Here is a 23126-nt window from a genome sequence, read left to right on the forward strand (position 1 = left end):
TTGGATCATCTTCGAAAATTGTCAAAACGGTGTCCTCTACATCCTCGGGAACAATCGCCGCACGAGGTTCAGGTCCCGACGGTTGAAGTTTCCCGGTTTCTCTCAAGCGTCTGTCGACTGCCGTAAATGTTTGTCGATTGGGAACTTCTCGTTGAGGAAAGTGCTCCTGGTACAAGCGCCGAGCTTCCACCGCATTTCCCCGAGCCAGTCCATACATAAGATGGATATCTGAGTACTTTGCATTCGTGAAGTAGACCATGATTAGTTCCAGATAAGCTTCCAAATGTGCACGCACGCCATGAAGCACGTTAAAGTAAACACATTTAAGCCGTCTGTAAAAACCTACAACTTCTGACGTTGAAAACTACCCTAATGTTTAGACCAACACAGCATAATTTGTTTTTAACGGAGGTGGATTATTGTTATTGTTATTGTTGAAGGGGGTGGCGCGTCGCCGCGCCGAGCACCGATACCAAGGGTATATTGTGCGCCCCGAGCTTGTTAGACTACGAAGAGTCCTGTCGCCTCGATGAATCGGAGAATCCGATTGGCCGAGACAGTAGAGAACTGGTGAGGTTCCATAGTATGCATGTCGAAATGCTCGAACCTCATGGCCGCGAGGTAGTCGCAGCTACAGAGGATATGGGCGGAGGTTTCCTCTACCTCCCGGCAGAACCTACAGAGTGGGTCATCAACGATGCCCAATAAGTGCAGGTGTCTATTCAGCCGGCAGTGTCCAGTGAGGAGACTGGTGACCAGCCTAGTTTTGTTTTTGGTGAGGGCAAGCAGTTCCTTTGCCCTAGTGATAGAAGGACCCGGGACAAACTCCTTGGCCTGTCTCTGTCCATCCATGTCAAGCCAGAGCTGCAGTTGAAGTGCAGACATCCGGCAGTGAATCCTATGGCGAATGATGCCATGGGGGATGGGAACCGCAGGCTCTGGTCCGAAGAACTTCGCCTCAGCCCCCCTTTTGGCATACATATCAGCCCTCTCATTGCCCAGGTATCCGCAGTGCCCTGGCACCCACAGCAATTGAACCTTGTTGCGGGCAGCCAAAGAACCCAGCAGATCCAGACAGCTGAGCACCAGTCTGGAATCGAATAGGCACTGATTCAGCGCCTTGAGGGCGGCCTGACTATCCGAATAGATCTGAATCGTCCGTCCGCGATAGTTTTTCTTGTTGCAGAAATCCGCGCATAAACAAATGGCCATGATTTCCGCCTGGAAAACGCTGGCATAGTTGCCAAGGCTGTCGTAAAAACCAAACTTCTTGGTCAAGCAGTAGACCCCGGCACCAACTCCAGAGTCCGTCTTAGAGCCGTCCGTGAACCAGACGGACTCCCCCCCAGTCCCGAGGACTGGGGTTGTCTCCCAATCAGCGCGACTGGGAAAGTGCACGCTGAAGGGCTTGTCGAAGTGGTATGATATAACAGACTTATCTGAGACCATCACGAGTGATGGCTCAGTACTGCTGTACTCACTGAAAAGCTTGGTGTGACTGAAGTCCCAATGCTTGGGCTTCCACCAGCCGAGGTTATTGAGCCTACAGGCTCCCATAATAGCTTCCTCCTCAATAAAAAGGTGAAGAGGAAGCATATTGAGAAGGATTTCCAGAGAAGCTTTGGGGGCTGTTCTCATGGACCCCGTGATACCGATGCACGCCAGCCTTTGAAGCTTGCGTAGTTCATCTTGGGCTGTTTTAAGGCGAACCCTGGGCCACCAGACAAGAGCTCCATAGGAGACCACTGGCCTGATGATCCTGGTATAAATCCAGTTTACAGCGCTAGGGCTTAAGCCCCAGGACTTGCTGACTGAACTTCTTAAACGCCAAAATAAAATTTTGGCCTTCTTGATACTCAGATCAAGGTGGGACTTCCAAGTAAGCTTGGCATCGAAAGTCACGCCAAGGTATTTGACCTCGGAGGACTTCTTTAAAACCTGTCCAAAGAAGGAAATATCGTTGAATAGGTCATTAGTCCTTTTCCGAGTAAACGGTATAAGGACAGTCTTGTTGGGATTGACGGTTAGGTTAACACCCCTACACCAATCCTCAACATCATGCAAGACAGATATCATCAGTGCAGCGATAGTTGTAGGGGACCTCCCTGTAACAATCACTGCGATGTCATCCGCATAGCCAAAACAGTGACATCCCCTCTCCCCGAGTCGACCCAGCAGCTCATCCACCACCAGGCACCAAAGAAGAGGGGAAAGAACCCCTCCCTGAGGACAGCCACGGTCGGTGGAGATCTCCAAGGTTTCCCCGAGAAGAGTCGCCGTCACCCTGCGATACGTGAGCATGGATTTTATCCAACGACACAAAGTGTCGTCAATACCAAACCGCTCCGCAGCGCGAAGGATGACTTCACTAGAGACCCTATCAAAGGCACCCTCAATATCAAGGAACATGGCCAAAGACATCTCCTTGAACTCGATGGCCCTGTCGAGGCAGTTCAAAATGCCATGAAGCGCCGTCTCTGTGGACTTGCCTTTCTGATAGGCAAACTGAAAAGTGGACAGGGGTGTGTGGGAAAGAACACCATCCCGTAGATACCTGTCCACCAATTTCTCTAAAGTCTTTAGGAAGAAAGAGGTAAGACAGATAGGTCTGAATGCCTTAGCCTCAAGATAGCTCGTCTTCCCAGGTTTGGGAATAAAGATAACCTTCGAGCGCTTCCAGACATCTGGAATATGCGCCAGAGCAATGCAGGCTCTAAATATCCTGCACAGATAAGGGCCAATGGCGTCTATGCCTTCCTGGAGGAGGGCGGGAAAGACGCCATCTGGGCACGGAGGTGGATAGGTCGAGGCGGATCTGTTGCGTGGCCAGCAAGATTTCGCGATCTCAACCCATGCGAATTTTTTTCTTTGGGGCCATCTCAAGGACTTGGTATACCGAAGTGAAGTTCGCGATGTCGAAGACCTACGACGAAGGATAATTGATGGATGTGATAGCATCCGTAACACGCCAGAAATCTTCGAACGTGTTCGTGAATCTTTCAAACGACGCGCGCAAGTTTGCTTAAACGTTGATGGCGCCCATTTTGAACAATTTTTGTAGAACAATGTATTTGGTTTTCATTCGAATTATTGTAAAGTAATGGGGTTCGATTCGAATTATTGTAATAGTAATGGGGTTCGATTCCAATTATTGTAAATGTAATGGGTTCGATTCAAATTATTGTAATAGTAATGGGGTTCGATTCCAATTATTGTAAATGTAATGGGTTCGATTCAAATTATTGTAAAATTTAAGGGGTTCATTCGAATTATTGTACAATTTAAGGGGTTCATTCGAATTATTGTAAAATTTAAGGGGTTCATTCGAATTATTGTAAAATTTAAGGGGTTCATTCGAATTATTGTAAAATTTAAGGGTTTCATTCAAATTATTGTAAAAGTAATGTGTCCTATTTGAAATAAAGAATAAAACACTGGTCAGTTACTAGTTCATCTGAACAAACAAGTAACCGAAATCTGAGCTACTTTCCTTACCTTTAATTACAATCATTAATAAAAGCAAAGGGATTAACGCTTTGGGCCGTTTAACATGTTCACGGTCTTCCACTAGGTTTGAACTTATTTCGATCATTGCCTTATGTTCAATAATCGAAAACAATTGGGTCAAAACCACAATACTAGTGCTATAATTCTGCAAGATCTCCTTGTTTTTCGGTCTACTTTTGAGAGGCCATAACGTCGCAACGAAGCGCTTTACCCCAAAACGTCATAGGACCTTTCGGACTCCTTTTGTCCCAAGGAACATGCCTGTTAATTTGTGCCAGACTTTCCAGAAACACCCTGTATATTAAATCATGTACAACTAAAATTGTTCCTAAATCATCTTTAATGTAAGTATGATTTTTTTTATGTTAAACCTGATATTTACGTATAACCTCTATTTCTTTCGATATTATATTTTGTTCTCTGAGTATACTATATTCTAGATCTTTCTCTCTCAATATTTTATTTTGTTCTCGGGGTATTTTATATACGATATCTTTCTCTCGATTTCAACAGGGATACACTCAAGGAAGAGTTGGAGAAATTGGGATTCGGCACTGTACCCGTTAGTGGAGAATTGGAGTGCCCCTATTGCGAGGGCGAGTTAAAGGAGTCCCCCGATTGCGGAAAACTTAACCACTATTGCACTTCACCGGAATATGTGAAAGATTTCGGAGGGTCGTCCTTGTCCAGAGGAAAACCATCCTGAGGATTCCAACCACCGCCGAGTCTCGGCACTTATTGGACGCCCGGAACCATTGCGCTGAATGCGGGCAGTATAAGCGCGTCATTAAAAGTATTTGTCCATGTCGGGAGTGGGTAAAGGAAAACGAATGATGTATTTCAATTGTTTTGATTAAAAAAGAACATTTTGCACCGTCCTCAATGTGTATGCATACATTTTTTTTTTAAACTATTTTAAATCTGATGTTTTCATTGTTATTTACAATCATTCCATATCTACAGCTTAACACAGCACAGCCGCATTTATCACGATGTCAGAGATTAGGCGTATTTAAAACAACATTTACTCTTGACTTGTATTTCAAAGCCCAATAACCTAAATTTCTATAAGATGTTATGGTGCAAACCCTAAGGCTTGACAATGAATTCCTAGAAGAGACGCCTTACTCTTAACCGAGATACATTAAAAACCTGTAAATTTCTGATTTTACAATGTTTTTGTTTGGTGCGATGTAGACTATAGATAAATTCATCAACCCACTTTAAAGGTTTAGGAAAAACGAATGTTCAAGGTGGCAGGTGCAGGGTGTAAAACGGATGATTTGAATGCTCAAGCTAAATAACACTAAATCGTTAAAACACCATACGTTTAACATTAATTTCCAGTTTTATATAATCGCAGTTTGGTTTCCAATTAATTTATGGGGATTTGTGTAAGAGACCACGTTGCCAATTGACTGAAATGCGATTGATTTAGTTCTTAAGAAACTTAAAAGCGATTGAAACTGACATGAAATGACTACAGCTCAATTAAGAGTATCAGCAAAACTCTTAAAAACTACGTTCAAGCTTCTTTAAATGTATTTATGTTTAATGACTAGTGGTACGGTAAAAAAGTGTTGCTATCCTACTAAATGTTGTTAAAACGATGTCAAATAAACAAATTTCAATAAAACGTGGAATGACTAACTATGCAGATGAAATTTTCGCTATTCATTCTTCTTAAAATTTACCAATGTTTCACATATTCTTCTATACAAAATGGAATATCAAACCATTAATGACTGATATGCCATAACCCTGGCACGCTTGGGAGATACAGAACCTTATTCACAGTGTATTTGGAATAGAATAGGTTAGGTTTGGTTTTCAATGGGGTTAATTTCCCAAAACCCAAGAAATGCCACTGCTCAGGGATAAAAAGGTCAAATCTCTAAACCTCAAGGCTGGGAGGGCCGCCGCACGCGTGTTTTGGTTATTCGCCGGTGCGTGTTTTATTAGGCGCCCCCCCCTAGCCTTGAGGTTTAGAGACTTGACCTTTTTATCCATGAGCAGTGGCATTTCTTGGGTTTTTGGAAAATTAACCCCATTGAAAACCAAACCTAACCTATTCTGTTCCAAATACACTGTGAATAAGGTTCTGTATCTCCCAAGCGTGCCAGGGTTATGGCATATCAGTCATTAATGGTTTGATATTCCATTTTGTATAGAAGAATATGTGAAACATTGGTAAATTTTAAGAAGAATGAATAGCGAAAATTTCATCTGCATTGTTAGTCATTCCACGTTTTATTGAAATTTGTTTATTTGACATCGTTTTAACAACATTTAAGTAGGATAGCAACACTTTTTTACCGTACCACTAATCATTAAACATAAATACATTTAAAGAAGCTTGAACGTAGTTTTTAAGAGTTTTGCTGATACTCTTAATTGAGCTGTAGTCATTTCATGTCAGTTTCAATCGCTTTTAAGTTTCTTAAGAACTAAATCAATCGCATTTCAGTCAATTGACAACGTGGTCTCTTACACAAATCCCCATAAATTAATTGGAAACCAAACTGCGATAATATAAAACTGGAAATTAATGTTAAACGTATGGTGTTTCAACGATTTTGTGTTATCTAGCTTGAGCATTCAAATCACCCGTTTTACACCCTGCACCTGCCACCTTGAACATTCGTTTTTCCTAAACCTTTAAAGTGGGTTGATGAATTTATTTATAGTCTACATCGCACCAAACAAAAACATTGTAAAATCAGAAATTTACAGGTTTTTAATGTATCTCGGTTAAGAGTAATGCGTCTCTTCTAGGAATTCATTGTCAAGCCTTAGGGTTTGCACCATAACATCTTATAGAAATTTAGGTTATTGGGCTTTGAAATAGAAGTCAAGAGTAAATGTTTTTTAAATACGCCTAATCTCTGACATCGTGATAAATGCGGCTGTGCTGTGTTAAGCTGTAGATATGGAATGATTGTAAATAACAATGAAAACATCAGATTTAAAATAGTTTTAAAAACAATGTATGCATACACATTAAGGACGGTGCAAAATGTTCTTTTTTAATCAAAACAATTGAAATACATCATTCGTTTTCCTTTACCCACTCCCGACATGGACAAATACTTTTAATGACGCGCTTATACTGCCCGCATTCAGCGCAATGGTTCCGGGCGTCCAATAAGTGCCGAGACTCGGCGGTGGTTGGAATCCTCAGGATGGTTTTCCTCTGAACAAGGACGACCCTCCGAAATCTTTCACATTCCGGTGAAATGCAATAGTGGTTAAGTTTTCCGCAATCGGGGGACTCCTTTAACTCGCCCTCGCAATAGGGGCACTCCAATTCTCCACTAACGGGTACAGTGCCGAATCCCAATTTCTCCAACTCTTCCTTGAGTGTATCCCTGTTGAAATCGAGAGAAAGATATCGTATATAAAATACCCAGAGAACAAAATAAAATATTGAGAGAGAAAGATCTAGAATATAGTATACTCAGAGAACAAAATATAATATCGAAAGAAATAGAGGTTATACGTAAATATCAGGTTTAACATAAAAAAAATCATACTTACATTAAAGATGATTTAGGAACAATTTTAGTTGTACATGATTTAATATATATTAATTTAAGTAATTTAAATTACTATGGTCATGCACTATATGTATATAATTACAAACTAAGAAATTTAGATTCAAGAGAGTGTACTTACATTATAACGTAGAGTTTCCTGCGGGACTATAGTTGCTGAATTCCGCTGCTGTGGTACTTTAGTTGCTGGAGAGAGCTGGGTTAGCCGTAAAATGATCTTATCGCCACGTGCAGGAGTTTTTATACATGATAAATCGGAGACCTTTGATAAGCCCGATAAGATTTCTAGTCTCAATGAAAACATCGATAAACCCGATAAGATTTCTAGTTTCGATGAAGACATCGATAAGCCCGATAAGTTTGGAAATAGCGTGAGTGATATCGGTTATCGGTTCTGGTTTACCCCCGCCATGTGGAAATATATTGATAAACAGTTCTAGTTTCGGTTCTAGTTTACCCCCGCGACGTGGAAAGATATCTTATCGATAAATGGTTCTAGTTTAGGTTCTGGTTTACTATCTGGAAATTTTCCTACCACGTGGAAACATATCTTATCGATAGAAGATTCCATATTTCTTATCGGTTCTTGTTTATCGCCGCCAACGTGTCTATTCACGTATCTAGATATTTCAAACCACCACCACGTGTAAACCAGTCTTAGCATTTTAATTCTCCTCCGGAATGGTTTTAAAGATACAACTCGTCTTAAATACATTTTCAACCATATTATATTGATATAAATCTTTCACGTTTAGACAATCGAGGTCAGACGTAGTTATAGAAAGTGCGCGATATAATTATAGCATGTGGAGATGGACCCCGTAAAACATTAATAAAATGTGCGAAATTTACATTTTTAGTCATTTCGAGGATGCGAACCTTCTAATTCACAAAAACATTAGGCCTAATTTAAACTAACCTATTTAATTATTCATTATAAATGATAAGACTTCAATATTTTTCAAGTTTTATTCATAAAGCAAGTTTTGAATAACATATTACATTTGAAGCAATTCTTTTACAAAATTCCATACTTAAAAATGTTGAATTATTAAACAATTGGATAATTACATTGATATCTAAATTATTAACAGCATTTTCGTAATGTAAATTCACGCGTTCAATCCAGTCCATAGTCATGCACTCGTGTTGAAGCTGAGATCCGTGGGATATGATACAACCGTTGCAGGCATCCTTTATGTACTTGGTCAGTTGTTGTTTAACAATCTCGTAGACCTCCGAGGACACGCGCTTAGCGGCGTTTAGAAATGTTACCACTTGATCGTGCTTCTCCAAAAGTTCCCCCCAAAGGACGGCTCCAATTGCAAACCCAATCCTGGTCGGGTAGAGTGTTCCGTAGTTTACACCACTTCCCGCCCTCATCTCACGAATGTTGAGTACTTTCCAATCCTGGTACATATTCAGTTCGATACGTTTCAGGTTCGACCCATCAAAGAACGAAGACGACGGTGTAGCACCATCATTCAGGAAATAGTTGGTTACTTGTTCCCGCATTCCGTAGAGTTGATAATATTCAGCCTCCGTCAACGTGATGCCGGTTGAACCGTCCGTTAAGCCTAGTCTAACTTTACAGTCAGGAGTAACCGAGACGGACTTCGTGGATGATATTTCGAAGATATTGGTGGTGTCCCTAATTAGAGAAAAACAAATTAATTAAAATCCACACACACATAATTTAAACCTATCTCTAGAAATATTCTAAATGTCTAAGACATGTTCTATATATATATTTAATTAAGGATAGAATTTTAGACTCCGGAGAGTGTACTTACATTAGCGTAGAGATTCCTGCGGTGAGAGAGAGAGAGTCCTGCTGGTTCTTTAGTTGCTGGAGAGAGTTGGGTTAGCCGTAGAATGATCTTATCATCGTGTGCCTGAGTTTTTATGCCCGATAAACTCAAAGACCTTTGATAAGTCTGATAACACTCGATGAAGACATCGATAAGCTTGGAAATAGCACGATATCGGTTCTGGTTTTTCCCCACCACGTGGAAAGATATCGATAAACAGTTCTTGTTTCCGTTATCGGTTCTGGTTTACCCCCACCACGTGGAAATATATCTTATCGATAAATAGTTCTAGTTTCGGTTCTGGTTTACTATACTATCTGGAAATTTTCCTACCACGTAGAAACATATCTTGTCGCCACGTGCAGGAGTTTTTATACTTGAGAAACCTTTGATAAGCCCGATAAGATCTCCAAGACATCATTAAGTTTGGAAATAGCACGATATCGGTTCTGGTTTACCCATGCCATGTGGAAATATATCGATAAACAGTTCTTGTTTCAGTTATCGGTTCTGGTTTACCCCCACCACGTGGAAAGATATCGATAAACAGTTCTAGTTTCGGTTCTGGTTTCCGTCGCCACGTGGAAAGATATCTTATTGATAAATAGTTCTAGTTTCGGTTCTAGTTTACTATCTGGAAATTTTCCTACCACGTGGAAACATATCTTATCGATAGAAGATTCCATATTTCTTATCGGTTCTTTTTTATCGCCGGCAACGTGTCCATTCACATATCTAGATATTTCAAACCACCACCACATGTAAACCCGTCTAAACATTTTAATTCTCCTCCGGAATGGTTTTAAATGGTGAGTTGAATTTATTTTATAGGTGAAATATTGCATATCTACTACCATATACTGTAAACAGAGATCCGAGGCTTAATATTCAGCTTATAACTTATATTTACAAACAGTTCTTACCAAGTTTTCTTATTATTCGTATGTTTTGTTTCGGAGACAAGCAGCACCCACTTAAATAAATAGTCATTTAACGAAGTTTCCATTAATGTGTTAGTAATTTAACGACACTTTCAACCACATTTTAGTCATTTATCAACAAGTTCAACCATCTTTTTCTCAATCCTTTCAACGACTTTTTATTCATTTAACAGCACTTTCACGCACGATTTAGTCATTTAACAACACTTTCAACCAAATTTTACCCATTTAACAACACCTCCAACCGCTTTTCAGTAATTTAACGACATTTTCTATCATGTATTAGTCATTTAACGACACTTTCAACCACATTTTAGTCATTTAACGACACTTTCAACCACATTTCAGTCATTTAACGACACTTTCAACCACATTTCAGTCATTTAACGACACTTTCAACCACATTTTAGTCATTTATCAACAAGTTCAACCATCTTTTTCTCAACCCTTTCAACAACTTTTTATTCATTTAACAACACTTTCAACCAAATTCTACCCATTTAACAACACCTCCAACCGCTTTTCAGTAATTAAACGACATTTTCTATCATGTATTAGTCATTTAACGACACTTTCAACCACATTTTAGTCATTTATCAACAAGTTCAACCATCTTTTTCTCAACCCTTTCAACGACTTTTTGTTCATTTAACAGCACATTCACGCACGATTTAGTCATCGAACAACACTTTCAACCACATTTTACCCATTTCACAACACCTCCAACCGCTTTTCAGCAATTTAACGACATTTTCTATCATGTTTAGTCATTTAATGACATTTTAATTAATGTTTTAGTCAATTAAAGACGTTTCCATTAATTTTTAAGTCATTTAACGGCACTTTCAACCACATTTTAGTCATTTATAAGCGCATTCAACCATCTTTTTTTTTCTCAGCCATTTCAACGACTTTTTATTAATTTAACAACACTTTCTACGACTTTTCATTCATTTAACAACACTTTCAAGCACGATAGAATAGGCTAGGTTAGGTTTGGTTTGGTTTTATACCCGAGATTTAAATTACCCACGCAAAGGCTTAACAATTTCAAATTTCGTGTCAAAGTTTTGAGGTGTTTTGAATTTCCAGTTTTTCTTAAATATTTAAATAAATGCAATTAATATTAATTATTTTCTTCGACAATTATTTAAGTTAGGGTGCGTTGCACCCTGTTAAGTCAATAAAATTATTATTAATGGTATGCATTAATTAATATTAAGGTTTGAATCAGAATGTATGCCGTCTGTCACCATTCCCAAAATATCTTAGTATATAAGACGTTCAGTTCCTAATATATTATAACTGTAGTATGACATACTAATCTTTGATTGCCTTATCAGCAAACTCAGGATTTTGAAAATCACAATGAACTTTGGTCTTGATTGAAGTCCGATAAGGCTTAACATTTTCAAATTTCCCGCCCAAATAAAAACAAAATGGCGCCGAGAAGAAACGATGACGTCAGAGAAAAACAAGATGGCGCCGAGAAAAAAATGGCGCCCAGAAAAAAATGGCGTCGATACCATTGAATACCATTGATACCATCGATACCATTGAATACCAAGTGAATTTGAACTATTATTTTCTACCTACTGGAGCGCATGCGCGCACGACCGAAAACCTCGAACAAATATAACCTTAAATAATCTAGCTTTCAACGATCCGGTAGTCCAGTGGATAGAGTGGTTGTACAGCAGAGTCAAGCATTGCGGGATCGAATCCCGCCAAAGGTATGTTAACAAAAATTATGAATATTTGATACTAATTTCACTAATTTGCAGATCTTTATAGGCAAAACGGCTGGAAACTGTGGGAAAATTAGGTAAGTGCGCCAATTATTCCTAAATTGATGTTTTTGTTTTTTCTTTAGAAATCGGATACGCTTATTCCTATCATAGAGTCTTGGGTATTGCCTGGAACCACGATTTTGACGGACTTTTGGAAGGCGTATGATTGTTTGGATAAAGAAAAATTCAATCATCTAAAGGTGAATCATTCCCTCCATTTCAAGGACCCAGACACTGGTGTTCACACCAACAAAATTGAGGGAGAGTGGTCACACGCAAAAGCTGCTATGCCCAAAGGCGGCAGAAAAAAAAACTTTTACACGGGCTATTTGGCAATGTATATGTTTACTTGTTGGGCCAAAAGGGAAAATAAAAACATTTTTTTTGGCGTTTTTGGATGAGGCAGCTGAGCTGTATGATCCGACGAGGCAGGAAGCCACTGTAAATTTGGAGGCTCCCGGTCCTTAAACCGGGCAATAATTTCAAAATGTCGACAATTTCATTTTCTTTATTTCTAATAAACGCAATTTATAATCCCTTACTGCTTTTCATTGGTGTTACCTTACATTAGGTTAGGGTAGGGTGGGGTACGTTAGGTTAGGTTAGGATTGGAAGTGGTAGGATAACCGATTTCCCATAATATTTTTATTTACATTGAGGTCCTTGCATAATAAAAGCGGGCCTTTTCCAACAAATTATTATTATAAAGTTTCTGGAGCAATTAACGCTGCATTTATTAAGTTCCTTGAACAATAAATATATGCCTTTTCCAAAATATTGATGGTTTTACGGGTCATTTCAGGTTGGCTTTGATTCGGCTAGGTTAGGTTAGGTTAGGTTAGGTTAGGTCAGGTTTGGTTTGGTTAGGTTTGGTTAGGTTTGGTTTTGCTTGGTTCGGTTTAGGTTATGTTAGGTTTGGTTACGTTTGGTTATGTTAGATAACGTTGTGTTAGGTTGTGTTACCATGCCCCGACGTTTTTAAATTTCCCGCCGTTACTAATTTTTCTTTTTTAAATTGTGGCTTTAATATACATTTGCGGGCAAAAATTCTTGCGTCATATTTTTTCTTACACGATATTCTTTCAAAAAAAATCAAAATGGCCCTAATACTTTCCCTTAACTGCCCATTTTACAGTGGAAGTTGAACCATCAGGACTTAACCCTAGATTAACCCAATGAATAGAGTTACTATTACCGTCCTGAACTGGCAAGTTTGTTTTGAGAAAAGGGAGCAAACTTCAGTTCAACACGAAGTAGAGCATTTTACTTAACAACCATTTTCATTCTTCTTTACGCAGTGTTAATAGATAGACGTCATTAACTGAAGCTGGTCGAAGGTCTCCAATTGAGGTATGTTTCCAACTTCGTTTCCAGAGCTTTACGTTTTAATAATGGGGGGTTTTGAACGTTAAAAAATTGTTCAAACCCCAAGTAAAGTCGTTTATAATATTCCTATCGATAAAAACATGAGGCACATTGACACTCGCGAAAGGGGACTATGACTCAAACTTAAGTTAGCTTAACTTTTACTTCACTTGCACTTTTCACAATGGCCGGTAAACAATCGGTATAAAAGAAGGAGAAGTAAAGGGAATTAACCCGAGATTAACTTATTGAATGCGGTAAACTATACCGCGGGTACTGTAACTTTGCTTTTCCTGAAATGGCTGGTTTAATTTAGGATCGACTCAGTTCGAAAACCAAAGAACGAATTATAAACGCGATCAAGTCTTATAAATGTTTTTTCAAATATTTCCAATATTTTTAGCAGCCGCCGTATTCTGCAGGCTTAGCCTTCCGCGCTCACTTGGATTCTCCTCGCTCATTGGTCCGGAGCGAAATTGGATTCTCTCTTCTGAGTGGCGGAGACGGTTTCGCCACTATTTTGGATTCTGAGCCGTGATTGGATGTTCCTACAATCTAGGAAAGATTGTGGTTCAGTTCAGTTTATTCTTCACTTGACACTAATACATGGATGTAACGTCAGTTATCAGTGTAAATTATCGTTAAAGGTCAATGCAATTGAGGTACTTAATGCCATCTAACTTACTAACCGTACAACTTCACAGGCTATTTCGTCTGTTCCATTTATTTGAAATAAGTAGTTGGTAACTTAGTACACGTGTCTTTTGAAAGTAAGTAAAGGGTTATTTGTTTGAGGCAATAGTCACCGTGCTATTGCCACACACACAAAATGTGTGACAAAGTCCTCTAAAACAAAGCTGTTGTAATATATACCCTTACTACTTTTACCACTGAGCTTTTCTGCTAGAAATGCTTACTTCAGTATGTTGTATTCTAACCCTTTATTCATGATTTACACTGAGATTTCAAGAAATGTCAAGTTCTTCAAAGAAGGTACCATTTTCTCAAGACGAAATTGAAACGTTGTTGACCCAGCTGGAGGCCGTTCCATCACTGGTATTAAACGAGTATGGCTGTACCCCTGAGCTGCGCAAAAACATGTGGAGTCGCATCACTGAGCGCGTCAACGCTGTGCAACAACAGCAGCACACGGACGCGGAGGTGAAGAAGAAGTGGGCCAACCTGAAAGCAGTTGTACGTAAGAAGGCGGCAACCATTGCTCAGGAGAGACGTAAAACTGGTGGTGGTACCAATGCGTCAGAACCGCTTACACCAATGCGAGGATTTCCGCATTGATTCCGAAAGTTTCAATGCAAGGGATCTCTCGAGCCTATAATTTTGGTCGTAACTGGATTGCACAGTCTGATGCAGGTCCATCGTCAGCTCCTGAGAACATTGTTTATATTATCAAGAGCGAAACAGTTAAAACATTGTTTTCACAGGTCTTCTTGCATTGCACCATCAACTCCGGACCAATTGGCTGAAAGGTTTGTGGAACTAAACTTACATTTTGCTTGTAATTATGTTAACCATATTAAAACGGCGGGATTCCTATTCATTTAGTAATGAGTATTTGGATGCCATTTTGCAACCATTTATAGACGCCGCCACAACTTTACCATCCTTTTCTTCCATCTTCGGTAGGAAGAAATATTATCTGAGTATTCCTTTAATGAAAATGAATGGGTATTAATAGTAGGCATGTATGTTCTTAGATGCTAGCGTTACTGATCCCGAGGATAGCTGCTCCGGTAGTGGCCCTCCTAAATCCGCTACTGATCCTGTAGTTCCTGCACCAGAGGCAGAAGCAAGCTGCTCCAACAGTGAAGCAGCAGGAACTTGTAAGTTTTATTGTAGCGTGTTCTGTACATTGGTGTTATTATCCCCAAACACAATGAAAGCAGTTACAGACATTGGAAATGTTCCTACTCTTTTGTGAACCATATCCAATACCACTGGCTTCTCTTGTTGAAACAATGGTTGTATTGGCTGTTATGCACTCCGACCTATTAATAAAAAAGGTGCGACAAAGACAAACCCCAGTTACTTAGTATTGCTTACACGTGACAAGACAGATCGCTATTACCCTATGACTTCATAAACTGACTGTACAGCTCAATCACGACCCACAAAAAGGCCTCTGACGCTCAAGGAGGAGATGGCAGCTGCAGCCAAAGGGTGCGCCGAGGCGGCCAAAGGTCAGAGGTTGGCAGCGGAACAGTTGACCGAAGAGGCCAAACGTCAGAGGGTGGCAATGGAAGCGTCAAATGACATCCAGCGCCAAATTCTTCATGTACTTCAAGGTATCAATGAAAATTTGGCCTTTAGGCGTGAAAAAGATAGGATGAATGCTGAGGCTAGGCTCATAGAAGCCGAAAATATTAGAACATTTTTAAGCCGACATCCAAATCCATCCAACTCTAATAACGAGTCGTAATTATGTCTTAAGTTTAATTGTTTATAATTTGCATGTTAAAGACACATGCGTACATTATTTTCCTGTATATAGTTTTTCCACTGTCTTTCTTCGCTTCATTTAAATTATTTATTGCCTTTATTTAATTTCTTTTTTTACTGCATGGTAAGTTCCTATGCACTTTGGACTTTAAATTGTTAAATGTGTTTACTTGCTTTATTTATTGCATTCTAAGTTCCTCGTGCACTTTGGCCTTTAAATTGTTTATTGAATGAATTTTCTTTATTCATTGCATTCTAAATTCCCTGTGCAATTTGGCCTTTAAATTGTTTAATGTGTTTATTTGCTTTATTTATTGCATTCTAAATTCCCCGTGCACTGTGGCCTTTAAATTGTTTATTGAATGAATTTGCTTTATTTATTGCATTCTAAATTCCCCGTGTAATTGGGCTTTAAATTGTTTATTGAATGAATTTGATTTATTTATTGCATTCTAAATTCCCCGTGCAATTTGGCCATTAAATTGTTTAATGTGTTTATTGAATTAATTTGCTTTATTGCATGCTCAATTCCCCATGCACTTTGGCCTTTAAATTGTTTCATGTCTTTACTGAACGAATTTGCTTTATTGATTGCATACTGAATTAGGCATGTTGCAACGGTTTAGACGTAAACTCCGTTGAAATGTGAATTTAGTTTCTTGCCTTAGTGTAAATAGCTTGAGTATTATTGGTACGATATATCCAGCTAAGATGCTACTGATTGGCTTCTTCAGAATATACATTATTGAATATCATTATTGGTTGCATAACTATTGTCCTAGCTTTTCACACCGTTTGCCCTATTTGCGACTAATTCATTATTTAATTAAACCTTCCTTTATTACTTGCTCTATTTGGTATGAATTTCTTAAGTATTCGTATTTTATTTCAAGTCGTGCATAACATGCGTGGCGTTTAACGTTTATTAATATTTAATTTGTTATGCTTCTGTCCTTTGCGCTGTTTAAGGTCATTGTTCACATTTAATATGCACGGTAATATACTGTTTATTTGCTTTAAATTTTTGGGTTGTTGGCAAAGTTTGCTTTATATTTGTTGGCGTGCGTTCTATATTTTCATTGCATTTAATGCTGATTGTTATTTACTTTATCGCATACACTATCTGCAGTACCTTTACCATTAAGAACCCGGCGACAGATAATATATTGCATGCACTCTGTACACGCTCACCACCGTTTACACATCACTAACTGTTAATTTATTGATAGCTCTTATTCTCCAAAACATGGAGCAAGTTATAAATAATGTCTTATCTAAGCGTTTACTTTAAAGGTGAGCTGCCTCCACTGCAGTCTAATCGGTACAAACTCATCAATCCTTTCCTAAGTATCTTTGTCGACCCGTATAGTTATGTGAGACTACATGGGTTTAATGTACCCATTGTGGAATGAAGGTGTAACACGTTGCAGGTGAACTGCAACGCAACGGGCACTTAAAAGACAGCAAGGGGGGTTCACGTGCGTGCGATATTACTTCTTATGTAGGTCCAAATTGAGAATAAAACAGATTTGTGCATGTTACTGGACCAGACAGACAAGACTCTAAACCATGGAAACTGTGCCTGGGCAGATTCTTTTTTCATGGAGATCGACTCAAATCTTTTCATGGGTTGAAGGATGCAATGGTTCATCTAGTAATTGGTTCCCATCGTCAGTGGTCTTCGAATGACGTAGTTGTATAGGTGTGGTGTCTGGTTGACCTTGCAGCCGCGGTACCCAATAGGCATGAGTGAAATGTAGTGTCGAATTAGATAAGACGCATTCTAGATGAGCGCAAGTTGTGGGCTGTGCTAAGGTCCTAACTCGACCGACTGTTATACCTGCTGATTGTTGAAGACTAAGGTCAAATGACCTTGTTTTTCTATGGCTCAGCCATTTTTCAGCACAGACTTGTCTGGTTCGTCAATCTTACACAAAAGTCAGAAAGTTACACTTTTTTACATCCCAATATTATGTACATGTGTCACATGTGCATGGTAATCAGTTACAATATGTCGTTCTGTCGATGATCATCAAGAGAACCCCAATATATCATTACTTTGTATGTTTCACATTTATCAGTATCTTTATAATTATAGGCTATAGGTTCTACGCTGTTATTTATCGTCCTTTGGGACACGTCTGAGTAGGGAAATTCACCACGGGAATCAAAGGGGTTTCGTTAAATGTAACGTGCTTTTGGATTGGATTAGGACATACGTTTTCGAGTGTTAAGCGATACTAATGGAAAATAAATCAAAGCCCTAACATTCCAGATCAATCAAGGCTTGTTTTGTTCTCCTGCATGCTTGTAGCAGCTCGTTATCATCATCAGCATCATCATCATCATCGTCCTCATCATCAACAGGGTTTCTTGCAACGTTTGGATTTGTTACAACTGCAATGGAATAGTTTTCTTTAAATCGCATGTTCCATACAATAATTAAAAATGTGTCTATTGAAGGGATCTTCCCGCAGGATGACCATTGCAAAGCCTTGGAAATATTATCAGACAATAGGGCACATATAATTGAGTTATAGGAAATAAAAAGACTAAGTGTTTAAAACCTAGGTGTATGAAGGACATTGCTAGTGAATTTATTGGAAAATTGAAGACTAAAACAAACACTGTCACTAAGTTGAGCAGATGGCAACTAAAATGAACGCGGTAATTAAACGTCATTTACCGTTTTCTGCAGGCATTGCTTCACCCAACAAGGTGGTGTGAAGGAGGCAGCAAGCACTGATGATGTCATTGACTTTCTCAGGCTTGTAGTACAACACACCTCCAGACGAATCCAAACACCGAAATCGCATTTTCAAAATGCCATTCACCCTTTCTATAACATTGCGACCTAGGTGACCAAAATGTTTACATCAATGTGTGTGCTCTATATAGCTCCTGCTTTAAACAAAAAGACTTAACAACAAATTGGTGCAATATTGAAGCCTTATATTATAGCCCTATATTATTGATGTAACAATATGTAGATTAATAAACATAAGTTACCTGACATGTGACGTTGGTTGTACCGTTGCTCATTCGGCGTTCTAGCTTGAAGAAGGGGAGTCATTAAAAATGGCTGAAGAGGATAGCCACTGTCTCCAAGAAGATATCCTGCAGGCATTTATGATTCTTAAATCTCTCCAGCACGCCACAGAATCGCCAAATGAAAGCATCATGTGTCCTACCACCCCATTGAGCCAAACATCCGTGATACGGGTTTCGTTGTCACATATCTATAGCATGATAAAGGACTGTTAGTTGTCAGTTTGTCTATTGTTAGATAGAATATCATTTACCAATTGCAAATTAATGGAATAATTTCCATGCCTATCAAGATAGCCATTGGGTTCCTCAGCTGGTTTTTTAATTAGGATGTGGGTGCAGTCAATAGCTCCAAGAACATCAGGAAATACGCACCTGGCTCTGAATGACGAATGCAACAGTCGTATTAAATTTTAGAATTCTATTTTACAATCTATCGTCTGAAAATAAATACCAACCTTGATAGCTTCCACTTCGGCATTTCCAGTGGGAAAGCGTATATAATGCCTCATCGTGGTATTGATTGCATCAGTCACTCGACCAATAGATCTACTCACTGATGGTTGGCTCATAATTGCTTGCAAGGCTGTGTTGGAAAGAGCCAGAGCCATAGAAAAGCAAGGTAACTAAGACTTCGTCTTGAACATTAAGCATGTATAAGCCTTGGGGGCGCTCTTTCAGTAGTCCCGGCGTTAAAATTTTGACAAGTGCCTCTACTTTAACCTTTGTCATTCGATACTGGCGCAAAAATTCAGCATCCGGCAAAACAAATCCATCTCCTCTAATTCTTCGATAAATTACACGTTCCTCTTCGTCTAAAGCAGCATCAGCCATCAATACACCACCGATCGCGGCCATTGTAGGAAAGAGAATAAATGCTGTCGTCTGCTTTCGGTGCGTACAGCAATGAAATGTAACCGAAATCCCAAACTGGTTAACCGGGTTTTAAGGTTGAACGACATCTCTTTCCATGTAGAATTGTTTAAAATTCCCACCCAGCATCTGCCTGTTTTTTCGGTCTATCACATCACAGAATCCAAAATAGTGACGAAAGCGTTTCCGCCACTCAGAAGAGAGAATCCAATTTCGCTCCGGACCAATGAGCGAGGAGAATCCAAGTGGACGCGGAAGGCTAAGCCTGCAGAATACGGCGGCTGGTAATTATGGTTTTCCATTAGTCATGGACAATAAGTCCTTTAAACAGGTAACCTGGGAACTTCTTAGTTTTCTAGTTTTAATTTAAATTCTTTGTGAATCGTGAAATTAGGCCCCCTCTCCTACCTTCTAGTTTTACGGTTACAGACAAGTAAGAGAAATGAAAAACAAAATCTTCGTAGTTGAGGATTTCAAGTAGAATCGAGAATAATATGAACCGAACCAAACTGACTTCAATTCCAAAATCCAGTACTACTGAGGGAAAAACAACTTATAGGCGAATTTTTTTTAACGATCTATTGCGTCTCGTATGCCCAGGATCCAAAATCGTCGTTGAATCACGGCGGTCAAGAGTTGTGCACCTTCATGCAAATGCTTGATTTGTTCGTGGTTAATTATCAAGTCCGTTAGTTTATGTCTTCGTGGAAGTAACATCGATTGGACCTTATCTGGCGATACGCGTAGGTGTTGAAGCCTCCCACCAACTCGAATTATACCCACTTTATCTAAGAACGGGTGTAGTGGTAATATATTGCTTTTGGAAGGTAGCTCTTTTTGCTGCATTAGCCGATCGGAGTCTTCGGCGAAGATTTCGAGTTGCGCTCGTCGGATCCAATGCAGTAGTGCTGTTTCAAGTTCATCTGGAGTAAGTGTACCGGTTTTTCTTTGTTCTTTAGGTCTTCTTGCGTTAAAAACGAATCACAGCATATAGGCCGTTACGTTTGTAAAAGTTCTTAAAGACGAGTAAGTGTTTAGCATGGAATTGTCCAATTGACATTGTGCTGAGACTAGTGCGACTAGTTTTTCTTCGACACAACATTCTTCTGGTTCCCTTACGTGATGTGAACTTTCTTCTGGTTTGAAAGACGGCAACCATGAAGGTCCATGCCGCCATAACTGTTGTTGCCCCAGCTCATTTGCCAGACGTCCTCGTGATGCACAGTCTGCTGGATTTGTTTCACCTGAAACATGGTGCAATTGAACGTTAGGCAATGCTTCTTGCACTTCGCCGACTCTATTGGCCACAAATGTTTTCCAACGTTGACGAGGCGACGTGACCCAGGCCAGGACATTTGTAGAATTTGTCCAGTCGTAAATATTTGAAACAGGCTTTTTGATTGAGGTTTGATATAACTTGATTAGCTTCACTAATAAAACAGCACCGCAAAGCTCTAATCTTGGTAAAGTGGTTTTCTTTAGCGGAGCCACTCTGGTTTTTGAGGCGATCAATTCAATGTTGACTTAACCATTCGTAGATCTTGTTTTAAGATATATTACTGCGGCATACGCCTTTTCAGACGCGTCTGAAAAGCCGTGTAGACTAGATTCTTGTACGTTGGGTTGTGATATAAAGCGTCGAACGGTTAACTTCTCTATCTGCGGTAGTTGTTCTTTAAATTCTTCCCGTATTTGCATTAGTTTCAGTGGTAATAATTCATCCCAGTCAAGTTTAAGTTGCCACATTTCTTGAAGTAATAATTTCGCCAATATTCTAACTGGCGCTAACAGGCCGAGAGGATCGAAGATTTTAGCCGTATCCGACAATATTGTTCGCTTCGTAATTTTGTTCCTGTCCTGTAATGATGCTACTGAATAGGTGAAGTATAGCTTTCCATACCAAATGAGATACTTAATATCAGTGATGTTTTAACCAATTTATAGAATAAATCAAGAAAAAGTGAGGTATATTTGGAAACTTTTCGGTTAATAAATGTATCACGTTTTGTGAGAATGAATTCAGTGTGACATTTTTAGTACTACTTGTGTTTGTTAACCCAGTAATGTCATTCTTAGACAAAACGTTGTAGCACTGAAACATTTGGTATCTAACCGCCATGGTTTTAGTAGTTTTTGCAGGCTAAGGCAAGGTTTTTAAAAAGTTTTTTGCTTCAAAACGCATGTATGATATTTGGCTCATGGGACAAAATTTTCTAATAAAATATGGATAATGTAGTAAGTAGTGAAGTTTTGGAAAGATGGAATAATTTCCAAAGGTTTCCACTACCATTTTCAAAAACAATTCTATTAAGTCGTGAAAATTATCAACGGTGTCCGACAAAAGTTCTTCAGAAAACAAAATATCGGAAATTTTACGAAACATTAAATTAATGTTCCATATAATTTTGCCTTGATCATTCATTTTTAACGTATCGTGAAATGGGAACAGCCTAAATAAACAAAACATTTCGTTGGCAGATCCTTTATTTTTTCCTGAACCAATAATTGCGTTCCTTATTTGTAATTGGGGTTTGTTTGATTCTGTGTTTCCATATGGGAACGTTTTTATCAATTTATTGATTTCTTCTAATGTTACCCTTTCTTCTGACATCATGTGGGAGATAATTGATTTAATTATAAATGGCGTAAGACCTTCTAAAACGTCGTGCATAAGATCGGGATGCATCTGTTGCCTTAAATCAAATTATTCTAGTTCCATTAAAGGACTTTCATTCCTAACTCCATAGACTAAGCCTTTACCGTTTCCCTTGTTAGCGTTATTTAAATGGTATTTCTTAAAACGTGGTCATTATGCACCAAAGCAGCGGAAATATCATTTTTGTCTGTCATGCAAAACCTTCAAAAACGTCCATAATTGAAATTATTTTGAAACCCGGCTATCATTTGTTGACCTAAGCTATCACCTGTTATAATTGAAACGTATCCTTTAATATAACAATCTAATGAATTTAAATAAACTCCTTGATTTTCCAGGATTTCTAAATCAAATAAGAGAGGCTGCAAAACTTCCTTCAATCCAAACGTTTCCATATCCTTACATTTAGCAAGAAAAACTAGATGGACTTCTAATTTAGATCGATATTTATTTTTTCGATTTAATAGGGTAAAATAACAGGCCAACGTTTTATGTTCACCCCGTTTTGATACCAGGGGATTGACAACTTCAAATTCGTCAAAATAAATCTGAAGATAAAGTATTCGATTTGAATTATCGTCCTCTTTAGCGCAACAATCTTTAAAAAACTCACCTTAAAAAAATGAACCTTCGTTTCTGCTCAACATTTGCGATTTTCTGATTCATTTGCATACAATTTCTGTAAATCTCGTAAAATTGGCACGTAGTGGAAGCATAGCTTTTTAACTTCACCAAATTGTAGAAATGAAATTTCAATGGGTTCAATTACCCATATTTCTTGTTTACAAATTTTTTCAATTTGTATGTTGTGTCGAGAGCGCTAAACATAACTTGAAGTTTTTCTATCTGTTCAAATGTTTTCACCTCACACATTTCGCGGCCATGTTCTTCCCACGTTTTAAAAATACTATTCTATGAGAGCGGTTCCTCTCTTAGATAAGACTTCATACTGACTTTAATGTATAAGGAGGGTTTATTGTTTGGATGTAAATTTTGTCGTATTATGTTTACTGTTTTGAAAAAATTCCACGGATCTACAATGCAGGCCCTTAATATGTGGTTAAAATTTCAAAGAGATCCATTAATTAGTTTATTTTATAAAAAATAAAGTTGCTAAGGGTGGT

At 38.8% G+C, this 23126-nt stretch overlaps 1 protein-coding gene across 1 annotated transcript; it reads right to left on the bottom strand.

The window, feature by feature from the left end:
- Positions 1-19916: 19916 nt before the first annotated feature.
- LOC149659265 (uncharacterized) lies at positions 19917-22668 on the bottom strand. The gene is made up of 5 exons (XM_089844032.1): positions 22616-22668; positions 21943-22039; positions 20917-21236; positions 20371-20838; positions 19917-20310 (listed from the first exon to the last, which is right to left on the bottom strand). The coding sequence occupies exons 1-5, from the start codon at positions 22666-22668 to the stop codon at positions 19917-19919; spliced, it is 1332 nt and encodes a 443-aa protein (XP_089700158.1).
- Between the last annotated feature and the right edge of the window lie 458 nt (positions 22669-23126).

The sequence above is a fragment of the Phalangium opilio genome, unplaced genomic scaffold, assembly GCF_054372755.1.
Source record: "Phalangium opilio isolate 3A_F unplaced genomic scaffold, DU_Popi_V2 ptg000073l_1, whole genome shotgun sequence".
NCBI classification, from domain to species: domain Eukaryota; kingdom Metazoa; phylum Arthropoda; class Arachnida; order Opiliones; family Phalangiidae; genus Phalangium; species Phalangium opilio.